At 42.5% G+C, this 13,454-nt stretch overlaps 1 protein-coding gene across 1 annotated transcript; it reads left to right on the top strand.

Moving 5' to 3' along the window:
• Positions 1-1,518: 1,518 nt before the first annotated feature.
• On the top strand, positions 1,519-6,110 carry LOC144688938 (C2 calcium-dependent domain-containing protein 4C-like). The gene is made up of 2 exons (XM_078555991.1): positions 1,519-1,583; positions 2,153-6,110. Exon 2 carries the CDS (start codon positions 2,177-2,179, stop codon positions 3,518-3,520), a length of 1,344 nt encoding a protein of 447 aa, XP_078412117.1. The 5' UTR covers positions 1,519-1,583; positions 2,153-2,176; the 3' UTR covers positions 3,521-6,110.
• The last annotated feature ends 7,344 nt before the right edge of the window (positions 6,111-13,454 follow it).

The raw sequence follows: 13,454 nt of genomic DNA, 5'->3' as shown, positions 1-13,454 counted from the left end.
GTCTGACAGCATCTGTGGAGAGAACAATTACAGACTTGAAACGTTAACTTTGTTTCTCTCTCCACAGATGCTGTCAGACCTGCTGAGTTTTTCCAGCATTTTCTGTTTTTGTTTCAGATTTCCAGCATCCGCAGTATTTTGCTTTTATCTAAATGCTTTGAGGTGCCTGGTCATCATGAAAAGCTCTATATAAATGTCAGTCCATCTTTTCTTTCTTTAGTCCATTAAAGTTTTACCAACATTGCATTTTACCAAGTGGAACTCAAAACGGCATCAGTGAATACTCTCCCTCCAAGTCACTCACCATCCTGATTTGGAAATATATCACCGTTCCTTCACTGTTGCTGGGTCAAAATCCTGCAACTCCCTCCCTAACAGCACTGTGGGTGTACCTACACCACATGGACTGCAGTGGTTCAAGAAGATGGTTCACCACCACTTTCTCAAGGGCAACTAAGGATGGACAATAAATGCTGGCCCAGCCAGTGATACCTACATGAAATAATACATTTTTAAAGAAGTGACTGTCCAGTCCAGTGCATAGGATATACAACACAGAAACAGGCTATTCGGTCCAACGGGTTCATGCTGGTGTTTATGATCCACAGAGCCTCCTCCTAGCTTACTTCACCGAACCCTAACAATATAGCCTTCTATTCCTTTCACCCTCGTACTTATTTGGCTTCCCTTTAAATTTGCCATCGCTACAGGGGATCTGATAGAGGCTATGAGGGGCATAGATAGGGTGGATAGGAAGAAACGTTCCCCCTTAGCGGAGGTGTCAATAACCAGGGGGCATAGAGTTAAGGTAAGGGGCAGGAGGTTTAGAGGGGATTCAAGGGAAAAAAAAAATTCACTCAGAGGGTGGTTGGAATCTGAAACACACTGCCTGAGGGGGTGGTAGAGGCAGGAAACCTCACAGCATTTAAGTAGTATTTAGATGAGCACTTGAAATGCCCTAGGGCACGGGCCAAGTGCTGGGAAATGGGATTAGGATAGATAGGTGCTTGATGGCTGGCATGGACACGATGGGCTGAAGGGCCTGTTTCTGTGCTAACAGAATTACCTGGAAAAACTCAGCAGGTCTGAGTTTTTCCAGGTAATTCTGTTTTTGTTTTGGATTTCCAGCATCCGCAGTAGCTTTTAGCTTTTTGTTTTTATCCTCCATGACCCTACTCTTTTAGCAAGTTCCACCTCCTGTTACAATTGCGTTTGTTTCAGTGCTGCTGTGGGAAGTGTGTTGGCCAAGGGGAGGGGTCAGGCATCATCCTACGAAGCGAGGGCGAAATTCGGTAGAGAAACTGCAAAGTGGAAACTCTGCATCTTATTGACGGGGGCGCCACAGCACAGCGCCGAGCGACTGAATAAATTACCTCCCCGATCAGGTTAAAACCTGGTTCCCCCCCAAAGCGCGAACTCTCTCACCTATTGGCTGCGGCGGCCCATTATTCTTGAGTGACAGGCCGAGCGGATTAAAACGATGCAGGGAGCGAGAGAGAGAGGCAGTGCCACAGTTGCTGAGTTTGGTGGAGGCAGTCTGCATTGGAGCAGAGCGACCTCAACAAATAAAACGCCACCAACATGTAAGTGATCTGCTTTTTGTAATATATATATAAATAAATAAATAAATAAACAAAGTGCTTTCTTAATTCCAAAGTACACTTTTTATCCTTGGAGGACGAAATTTGGAAACTTATTAAAAAAAAAAGTTAATTTACTGATTGAAAATGGAGAAAAATAACTGGATGTATAAATCCAAACGTTAAAAAAAGTGTTCAGATACAAAGTCTACTGGAATTTTTTGTTTTTTGGGGAATAATATATTTGCAGTAAAAGGTAAAAGTGAGGTGTGCAATCCGGTTTCTATCAAAAATGCACTGTTGGAAATAAGTCACCTGAGACTTTAAAGTTGAATTTGAATTCGACTGTTAGTTAACAGGTATGTCGGTGTATTAACAAACAAAAAAAGGCAATGCCACAGAAAGCCAGTGAGATCTTTAAACAGGAATAGTTCCTTTTTAGCAGTTGAAAACTGGAGATTAATGTCTCGCTGATCGTTAAAATCAAGCGAATTTAGCACTTGTTTGCAGCATTCGCTCTAATTTTAAGGCTATAAAGTTGACCTTTTTTAAAATTTACAACATTTTTGCAGATTTGGACCAGCCTCCAAGGGAAGATGTGGTTCTTCGATAAAATCCGAGGCTCGGTTGAGAACAACCTGAACCGCGCCGGCGACCCGGGCGGCAGGGACAAGCAGCCCAAGGGCTCCCTATTCAGTAACGTGCTGACCCCCGATAAAATCCCCGATTTCTTCATCCCCCCCACCTTCCCCACCAGCTCGGCCGAGGGACCGGCCGCCGACGGCGCCGAGCACCGCCAGAAGAAGTCCAACCTGAAGGCTTCAGCCTCCGAGCAGGTCCTGATCACCAAGAAGCCCCAAGGCAGCCCCAGGTTAAGGGGCAGAACCTCGACTGACAACAGCAGCCACCTCCTGAAGGTTGCCAACCGGCACATCATCCAGATTGAGAGCGCGGATGAAACCGGTTCCAACGGTATGAATGAAGCTGGTTGCATTACCCATTATGACCCTCAGTCACAGAGCGCCATGTCTCTCCCTTACATGCCCTTAACTCAGACTTCCTACGGTTTTTCCACTTTGACCGAAAGCCCTCACACCAGACGAAAAGAGTCACTTTTCCACGTTGATCACGGGAGCCCCGTGACCTCGCCTAATTCCCCAAGGAAGCGGCCACCCAGCCAGAAGAGCAATGGGGAGACCCAGCACCTCAACACGCCAGAGTTTAGCCTGTCCCTGGCAAGCACCTGCAGGTACTTCAGTGGCGGGGACAGTGATACCGCCTCCTCCGCTGAATCCTCTCCTTTCAATTCACCTCTTCTCTCCCGTTCGGTCTCGGGAGCGTCCCTCCTCAAGATGTTCAGCCACGAAAACCTGGCCAAGCACTGCAAGCCGCTGCAGTCCTTCACTCGAAACAGCTCCTTGTCCACGGACGAGTGCAGTTCGACAGATGCCAGTCCCTGTGTCTCTCGGCGGGTCAGGTGCCCGACCCCGCCGGCTGGTGGTCCCCCTGCCCACCAAGGCGTTCTTCCCCTGAGTTTGCTCCATTATCAAGACCGAGTACTCAAAGAGCACACTATCCGCCTTAATAAAGGAGGTGCTATTAGGCTATCTGCGGAATATGATTGCACTAATGCCCGCCTTCGAATTCGTATCATCACTGCTGAAGACCTTTATGACAAGACATTAGACAACAAAAGCATTAACTGTTGTGTGATTTTGTACCTGACGCCTGGAAAGATTCAAAAACAGCGAAGCACGATTATCAAGAACAGCAGAAATCCCATTTTCAATGAAGACTTTTTTTTTGATGGGCTCCCTCTAGATGAATTTAAAAGGGCAGCTTTGAAGCTAAAAGTGGTAAACAAAGCCTCCAGCCTCAAGCGTGATGTTGTGCTTGGTGAGAAAGAACTGAAATTGTCCTTATTGCTACCTTTCTTCTGACATTAGCTCCTTTGCTGCACATGTCTTGAGGCAGGTTCCCATTGATAGTTGATAAAAAAGATAATCTCCCTTGACTCAGGCTCATTTCCTATGAATTTGAGAAAAGGCAGTTAAAATTATGAGAATTTATAGAATGAAGATATGAGTTGTAATCCAATTCAGAGATGGATGAGGTAAACTGCTTTCATTTTGAAGTGAAGAGATCTTGTAGTTTTGATTAAGGTTGCCTGAGGAGATTCATGTTTTTGTTTAACCCTTTTTTATCAATGAGTACCACAATTGGAGGAGCTGATCTCAACATGGACCAAGGGCACATTGCCTTATGTGGTAGGAAAAGCTTTTCTACAGTAGAATTGAAGTCAAATTGCTAGGAAAGTGGGCTGGTGATTCCTTGCACTGGTACCGATCCACACCCACACCGATGATGACCATAACAACTCTGCATCAAAGAGAAGATGACCTGTTTTTCTACAAACATTCTGTGGCTCAGCACATCCTGTGAGTCCTGCTGTCTATTGTGACTTCCAGCTGAAGGGAAAATGATTCCCAACCACAGGGCCATGAGTTTGAATCCCAAGTATCTCAACTGGAGTCTTGCACTGTAAGTGTTCATCTGTTAAATGCATATTGTTGGGAATCAGTCTTTGGAACTAATCGAGACAATCTGAACTGCTTCCAACCACCAATGCAAGAAGCTAAGCAGTTGGAGACAGCAATCAAGGTGAGAAGGAGGAAGGTGAAGATGAAAGGCTGAATACAATTAACCTTTGCAAAACTTATGTAATTGAAGTGTACATATTGTGAAAGGTAAATGTATAATGGAATCTTCTGTTCATTTAATAACTGACTAAAAATAGTTTTTGTTATCATTTGTGAAGTATGTATCATTCTATCTTATATGTAAAATATTAGTGATATTATGAATATTTATGTTCCCAAATACATAGTGTACGAATATAGTTTATTAGCAAAATGTCCCACAAAGTCTTTCCAATGATTTGAGAAAGTAACCACTACCACAAAGCTTAGGGGTAAGCAAAGTTCTGGTTTGATATTCTCATTAAAGAGAAAGCCTTATGAGTATTGCTTTTATTTCTGTCACATTTTTGTATATTGCAAGATTGATATTATCTAAAAATAAAACTGCCTGATGATTATAGTATCTTAACAGTTGTGCTTGAGTTCATAAATGTCAGTTTGTAACTTGTATGCAATGAATTACTGTAGTGCCTGTGTGCAAATAACAGAAAAACCCTATTGTGAGCATAAAAACAGAAAATGCTGGAAATGCTCAGCAGGAGAGAGAAATAGAATTAACTTTTCAAGTCGAATATGACCCTTCTCCTGAAGAAGAGTCATTTTCGACTCAACATTAACTCATTCTTTTTTCCTCTGCACAGAGGCTGTCAGACCCGTTGCATGTTTCCAGCACTTTCTCTTTATATTACAGATTTCCTGCATCTGCAGTTGTTTGCTTTTATTATACTACTGTGAGCATTCCTTGTGCATAATAGAAGATAGTTTTCCATCACTGCCCTTGATGAAAGTTGCACCGAAGATTCAGATCGTATCTGGACTTGTGATAGGATCAAGCAGCTCATCATACAGCTTTACAAGTTCCAATTTACAGAAGAGAATTTGGATATTATTTTTGACACTGGCACCAAACCAATTTAGTGTCATTACTGGTCATTTTAACCCTGGTGGCACTGAACAACTAAATGGTTTGAAATAAGTAGCTTTAGAAAGGGATTTTGGGGGGAACAATTGTATTAGATCAACATTCACATACTTTTTATTTGAATTAATAAAAGGAGAGGTGGAGCTAAATTAACTTACTAAAATCTCCTCAAACTCAATGCTTATACAAAAATGATAGCTTTGGCATTTGAAAGTCGCATTTAAGTATTCCAATGACTTGCTCAGTGTTGTAGTGCATTAAAATCTAAAACAGGGAAGGCCAACCACAACTCCACCCTGGTGCAACAGAGCATGAGTTTTATTCTGTTATTTTGAATATAAATTCTGTGCCTAAATTCATGGCAGCAAACAATTTTCTGTTGTGTGGCTTTTAAGTTTATGTGGCATGTGCCAGGAACATTAAGGTCAGTTTCAACTGGCATCAATTGGTCACTTTTTGAGTCTGATAACTTCTTGAATTGATACAGACTTTACGCAGAGCACAAGCTGTATTTTTGAGTTGCTGTCGTACAAATAATCCCTTCTAAGTACCAAATAATTTATGAGGCCCCACAAATTGTACATATACTTTGAGAAAAATAAACCTAACTTATTATTTGATTCTAATATTTATTAAGCAAATGAGAATGAATGTTTACATTTTATGCATAATGTTGTACAGATCTTACAGTTGTGATTTGTCTTTTTTTGCTATTTTAATTTTGACGGCAGTAATAGTGTTAACAATTGTTTTAATTACAATCAGGCTTCATGAAGCAGTTCTCCAGTGGCTTACACTGTTCAATCTGTCCTGGATTTGTAATTTTAATTTAAATTTGCAGATCTGACGGGTAATTCAAGTCTGTACAATGTATTGAATCCGCTAATTAAAAATCATCTGTAGAATGAGTGGCATTTTTTGTTCTGATTCTTTCTTGAAACACACAAGGGAAATTATCAAAATCATGAATTGCAAATCATCTATTGGTGGATTTTTTTTTCTTCTTAGAATAATATAGATTGATGGGACCTCATCTCGAATTTCCATAAGTTCATTATATTAATTTTGCAAGTAGTAATTGCTTGCATTTTTTATGAAGGGCTTATTTAGAGGACATCTATATTCTGACTCCAGATATATTACTGCATAGGACACGCAGAGTGCAGAATCCCTCAGTGTTTTTGTAAACCAAAAACACTTGTTACTTTTCATGGTCTCGGGTGAGCATCCTCATTCAATTCTGATTGAAATAAATTTCCTAAGGCTTGGGAACAAATTATAATTGAAGAAAAATTATAGCAGCCCAATTAGAAACTATAAATGTGCTGTGTTACTGAAACACTTAATGAAATAATCTTCAGAAGTATCTAAATTCCAGAGTAAGGAAAGGTGGACGGGCTTGCATTCATGTAGGAACTTTTCAAGTAGCGAAATGTCTGATTTCCCATCGCATGGTGAGTTCCATTTTGGAGTGCCATGAATTCGAAAGGAGAATGGAGTAACACAAATACTTCCCGGGTAGTGTTAAAACAGCTAAGGATGGAGTGGAAAGACACCTAGGAGACTTCGAAAACTTGATACTCAACATATCCAACCAATAAAAAGTAGCAATCAACAGAACCAATAGATTATTGAAATACACAGCCAAAACTGTAGAGTTCAAGTCAGGGGAAGTCCTAGTCAAGCAATGTATTCTACCTCATCTTAAGAGGCATGAGGGAGGAGCTGGCCAGAATTGACTGGGAGATGAGCCTAGCAGGAAAGACAGTGGCACAGCAATGGCAGGAGTTTCTGGGAGTAATTTGGGAGACACAGCAAAAATTCATCCCTAGGAAGAAGAAGCATACTAAAGGGAGGACGAGGCAACCATGGCTGACAAGGGAAGTCAGGGCTAGCATAAAAGCTAAAGAGCAAACATACAATGCAGCGAAGAGCAGTGGGAAACCAGGGGATTAGGAAGCCTACAAAGACCAACAGAGGACAACTAAAAAAGAAATAAGGAAGGAGAAGATTAAATATGAGGGTAAACTAGCCAGTAATATAAAAGAAGATTGCAAGAGTTTTTTTAGATATATAAAGGGTAAGAGAGAGGCAAAAGTGGACATTGGGCCACTGGAAAATGACGCTGGAGAAGTAGTAGTGGGGAACAAAGAAATGGCGGAGGAACTGAATAGGTACTTTGCGTCAGTCTTCACAGTGGAAGACACGAGTGACATCCCCAAAGCTCAAGAGAGTCGGGGGGGCAGAGGTAAGTATGGTGGCCATTACCAAGGAGAAGGTGCTAGGAAAACTGAAAGGTCTGAAGGTGGATAAATCACCTGGACCAGATGGATTACACCCCAGAGTTCTGAAGGAGATAGCTAAAGAGATAGTGAAGGCATTAGTGGTGATCTTTCAGGAATCACTGGAGTCAGGGAGGGTCCCAGAGGACTGGAAAATCGCTAATGTAACCCCCCTGTTTAAGAAGGGAGTGAGGCAAAAGACGGGAAATTACAGGCCGATTAGCCTGACCTCGGTCATTGGTAAGATTTTAGAGTCCATTATTAAGGATAAGGTTTCAGAATACTTGAAAGTGCATGGTAAAATCGGGCAAAGTCAGCATGGTTTCATCAAGTGGAGGTCATGCCTGACAAATCTGTTAGAATTCTTTGAGGAGGTAATGAGTAGGTTAGACAAAGGAGAGCCAATGGATGTTATCTACTTGGACTTCCAAAAGGCCTTTGACAAGGTGCCGCACAGGAGGCTGCTCAGTAAGATAAGAGCCCATGGTGTTAAAGGCAAGGTATTAGCATGGATAGAAGATTGGCTATCTGGCAGGAGGCAGAGAGTGGGGATAAGGGGGTCCTTCTCAGGATGGCGGCCAGTGACTAGTGGAGTTCCGCAGGGGTCAGTGTTGGGACCACAACTTTTCACTTTATACATTAATGATCTAGATGAAGGAACTGAGGTCATCCTGGCTAAGTTTGCAGATGATACAAAGATAGGTGGAGGGACAGGTAGTATTGAGGAGGCAGGGAGGCTGCAGAAGGATTTGGACATGTTAGGAGAATGGGCAAAGAAGTGGCAGATGGAATACAACGTGGGGAAGTGTGAGGTCATGCACTTTGGTAGGAAGAATAGAGGCATAGACTATTTTCTAAATGGGGAGAGAATTCAGAAATCTGGAGTGCAAAGAGACTTGGGAGTCCTAGTCCAGGATTCTCTTAAGGTTAACTTGCAGGTTGAGTCAGTAGTTAGGAAGGCAAATGCAATGTTGGCATTTATTTCGAGAGGACTAGAATATAAAAGCAGGGATGTGCTGCTGAGGCTTTATAAGGCTCTGGTCAGACCACATTTAGAATATTGTGAGCAATTTTGGGCCCCATATCTCAGGAAGGATGTGCTTGCCCTGAAGAGGGTCCAGAGGAGGTTCACGAGAATGATCCCAGGAATGAAAGGCTTAACATATGAGGAACGTTTGAGGACTCTGGGTCTATACTCGATGGAGTTTAGAAGGATGAGGGGGATCTGATTGAAACTTACAGAATACTGAAAGGCCTGGATAGAGTGGACGTGGGGAAGATGTTTCCATTAGTAGGAGAGACTAGGACCCGAGGACACAGCCTCAGAGTAAAGGGAAGACCTTTTAGAACAGAGATGAGGAGAAACTTCTTTAGCCAGAGAGTGGTGAATCTATGGAATTCATTGCCACAGAAGGCTGTGGAGGCCAGGTCATTGAGTGTATTTAAGACCGGGATAGATAGGTTCTTGATTGGTAAGGGGATCAAAGGTTACGGGGAGAAGGCGGGAGAATGGGGTTGAGAAACTTATCAGCCATGATTGAATGGCGGAGCAGACTCGATGGGCCGATTGGCCTAATTTCTGCTCCTATGTCTTATGGTCTTATGGTCTTAAGTAGTGCACCCAGTTCTGGTTATCAAGGTACTTGGAAGACATTTAAGCTTTGGAAGCTATGTAGGATTGATCCTTAAATTTAGAGCTCAACGTCATGAGGAAAGATTGGACAAGCTTGTGGACTCAATGAGTTGAATTTTTCACCACGGAACAGAAGCAGGACATGGGTTTGTTTTTGGGTCAGAAATATGCCTCTGAATGGAAAACTGATTAACGTTAAGATTTTCAAGTGGGTGAGCCCTTAATTGGCAGGGAGATGGGTTTTCTGTCCAATTAAGGGCAGTGGGTGGACTCTCAAAACTGGCGGGTCAACCAGAGGCCCCCCAGCTTCAGAGGAGCACTTGGCTGCAATACAAGGTGAGTGACATGGAGGCACCTCAACAAGAAAGTGCTCTCTTAGCTACTTTTTAAAAAATTAATTTAAAAAAGAGCAACCACTGCATGGGTGGAGTGTGGTGGAGCCTGCCTATAGAGCCGTCTTTGGCAGTAACTGCACCCAGGCAGGCAAGGAGGGCCCATAGGCCTGCCAGGAGTGCTGGTACCGCAGCCTCTTGTTAGTCGATTTACCCTCTGTCATGTTGGGAAACTGAAGGGAGACTGGAAAATTTCCAGCAAGGTTCTTAATGAGCCAAATTACCTGCCCATCTTATGGGAGCAGGTGAACACGCAAGGGCCTGACCTCACTTCCTCCAAAATGTCCGGCGCTAGGATTGGCATTCTGCAACTAACATGCCACTTGGCACTGGTATTTTCGGGGCCTCGGCTTTCATTTTTAGGGGAGGCCCTGAGAATTCAGCCCAATATATCAATCGGTTACGATGTGCAAGTGCAGCAATTCATTTAGAAAACGGCATGGAACCCAGATCCACCAAGACTCAGTCCCATGCTTTCTACCTGCCCCCCTCAGGCCAAGCGAGCATATGCGAGGCATCCCTTATGTCCCCTGGAAATTCTGGACATAAAATGCCTCTGGAATTCATGCCATTTGAGAACTGCAATCGGCACACCTAACAACTACAGTGCTGACTGCCAAAGGCAGCCAATTCCAGAGAGGATAAACTATCTACAAGAAAGTGCCCTTTAGCTCTCCGAGGCAATTTGTTGTGCATGTGCAACACGCCATGAACAATCTGGGTGTCTGCGATGATCAAGCTGATCTCATGGACAATATTTTGCTGTCAGCTCAGCATTGGGCAGATTTATTGAATTCAATTTCAAAATTACCCAGGAAGGATTTAAACTCGTGAACTCTGGATTACTGTCCAAACACCACATAAAACAATCAGATGGCATCTTAGTATGCCTTTGTTTTAAATGCACAAAAGGATCGAACTAAGGTAAATCACTAGGACAAGTAAGGGGTTCTATAAATATGCAATGTGAACTGCAGGAAAGAATGCATCTCAAGCTCGAATTTATAGGAAAAATTGAGCAGAAGCTACACATATCAAACACAACATAAATACTTAAAAGCTAATGAGAATTAACAAGGGGGAAAAATTTCTTTCAAGGAAAACATGCTCAAGAGCTTCTAATAATTAATTAAGCCTGTGGAGGAGGCAACACAGTAACTATTTTGAGAGAAACAACTATCAGTTTTAGTGCCAGCATATTAAATGTTCCAAGAGGATAATAGTTCCTTTAAGAGTTGAACTTAGATTTAAAATCTAAATCCAAAATTTTGATTTTGGTCAATAGTGCAAATAGGTGACATCAGATTAGCCGCCCCTTAAGATTACCATGAAAATGAAAATTGGGACAAATGTGTGGTTGATCCAAATAACCCCCAATTTACACAACTGGCCAAAGTCAAATTTACCCCCTTGGAGTTTGGTTAGATTTTCTGCCCCAAATATTTTTAATTGGGGTGAAGTTAGCCTTCATTCTTAAATGATACTAGTGAGGCAGGCACCAGTTTTTAAACAATACCTGGCAAAAACTGACATTCTTCCAGCTTCTTGTTTGCCTTGCAAAGAAAATGGCCAATTCTAGGCCTTGCTTTGAATTTTGATAAAGGCCAAACTACCACGAGTCACATCAGGACAATAATCTTTGTTCTAGGGAGAAAGGCGAGATAGTGTTGGAGGAAAGAATATCTCTGTCTCGACAGTCCTACAAGGGCTTAATCAAGACAGTCCGCTGACTTGGAACCAGACACGACACTGCTTGTTTTCAGTGACAAATATGCTTGGACAATTTCTTCAACCAGCAAAATTGAAAACCTGGGCAGCAATATTTGAACGCTTGCCAATATTGTTAAAAATTCTTTGTGCAATTTGAGCTAAAGTTGTGCTGTTTTGTGTTCGTCACATCGCCATCTTTTGGTTCTCGACCCTCCCGCCAGTGGGAACAGCTTCCCTCCGTCTACTCTGTCCGGACCCCTCGTGATTTTGAGCACCTCTATCCAATCTTCTGTCAATCCTCTCTTGTCTGAGGAGAACAACCCCAGTTTCTCCAATTTTTGCACTTTGTGGGCAGAAATTTTTGCTCGGTGGTCGGGTGTGCACCCGACCCGCTTGAGCGTGAAATGATGCCCGTTGATGTTGGCGAGCGTGCCGATGTCAACGTGCAGTCGCGCGATAGTTCGGTCAGCGGGCGCACGCCAGGGCTGGCACCACACCCGCTGGCAACTAAAAGGCCTGTTAAGACCATTAAGTAATCAATTAACTTAAATTCGGTTGGCGGGCAGGCGAAAAGGCCAAGCAGTCTTTGCATTTTTTTGGAGACCTCATCCACGGGCGGGATGAGGTTTCCAAAAGCAAATAAAGATAAAATAAAAGTTTTAAAATTGAATTAGTAACGTGTCCCTGCTCATATGACAGAGTCACATGAGGGAACATGTTTTATTACATTTTTATTTTCTTCGTTTTATTTTTTTAACGACGCTTGTTCTCCCTGAGGCAGCTCTGTGCCCGTGGGAGATTATGAGGCGCTCAATCGCGCGCACGCATGAAGTTTGGGCTCAGCCCGCTTGCCCTCCTCCCACAGCACCCCACCCCTGCCCACAGGCAGGCCGCTCGGGTTTCACACTGGGCAGGTCTTAATTGGCCCACCAGCGTGAAATTGTGGTCCGGTCCCGATCATGGGCGGCGGTCAGCGGTCAGCTTCCCGACCACACCTGCCCGTCCCCGCTGAGCCCGCCCACCAAGGGCAAAATTCTGCCCTGTGTAAAAAAAAAAAATTCTCACATCTCCGAAACTTCATGCCAAGCCAAAAGTTAAAGTGACCCAAGGAGACAACACTATTGTGGGTGATATGAATCCTTAAAAATAGCAGTAAATCTGTATGACCGCACTGCTTGAAATAATGGACAGTGTAAGTGTGTATAAGTTTTACATTGATGAGTAGGAGTACATTGCAAAGCCATAATATGCTGAGCTTATAAATGTATATGAATGTTTAATGTCTGTATTATACTAATTTTTCTGCTTTTTAACAAATGCTTTAACCAGTGCATCTTAAATCATTTAATCCCTCTGTTAAAATGGAAAGGAATGCCATATGAACTTTTTACCCCTTGATACTAATATCCCAAACAATTATTTCTAGAGGTGAGAAAGTATCAAGAGCCATTTCCTAAATCATCTGAACTTTGCAAGTTTGTTAGAAATCCATCTTCAATATTGCTTCATTGTTAGACTATTGGAGCTTTCAATGAAATCTGTCCCTTCTGCTAAGAGCAGCAGCTACTCCTGACGATCAAAATAATGGCCTTCAAGCTTTGCTGTGTAGCTTCCCATCTCATGACAAGGAGGGGATGTGTTGACATGGTTAAGACTGTCAAAATAAAACATATTATCTCACACGACAGGAAGAGAATGTTCTGCCGGATGCTGCCCTTTCTCATTGGGTTATGATACCTGTGCATATTTTACTGTCAAGCAAGCTGAAATCCATTTTTACAAAATCCATGCAGGCAATTTTGTTTTATAGAGATCAATTCAACCTCCTTATCATGGAATTAAATATTGGGAGTAGACGAGGCAGACGTTTCTTTTCTGTATCAGTAAAACAAGTGTTCATTACCTGTCAGATTGGACAAACAGCCAGTACATTTGTTCATATCAGAAGGCAATCTGTTTGAGTCACTGTGTTATTTGAGAAGATATGATGGACAAATATTACACATTTTGCAGATAAAAGGTAGTAATGATTTTCACTTGAGTCTTCAAATAAACAACCCTGTACTATTGAAAGCAAAGGTTCTTCTTTTGTGCAGCTTCAGGAAGCAGTTAGGGAGGATGTTGAATGAATTGCAGGTGTGCTGTGAAATATTTACCCCTGAAACTACCAATAGGCAAACACATCACTTCGATTAAACCTCAGTTTTTGATTCTACTGACAGTCAATTGGAATTTT

The sequence above is a fragment of the Cetorhinus maximus genome, chromosome 13 (genome assembly GCF_964194155.1).
Source record: "Cetorhinus maximus chromosome 13, sCetMax3.hap1.1, whole genome shotgun sequence".
Lineage (NCBI taxonomy): Eukaryota > Metazoa > Chordata > Chondrichthyes > Lamniformes > Cetorhinidae > Cetorhinus > Cetorhinus maximus.
Note: the sequence above shows the minus strand (reverse complement) of the source record. Positions and strands in the feature narration are given on the sequence as shown.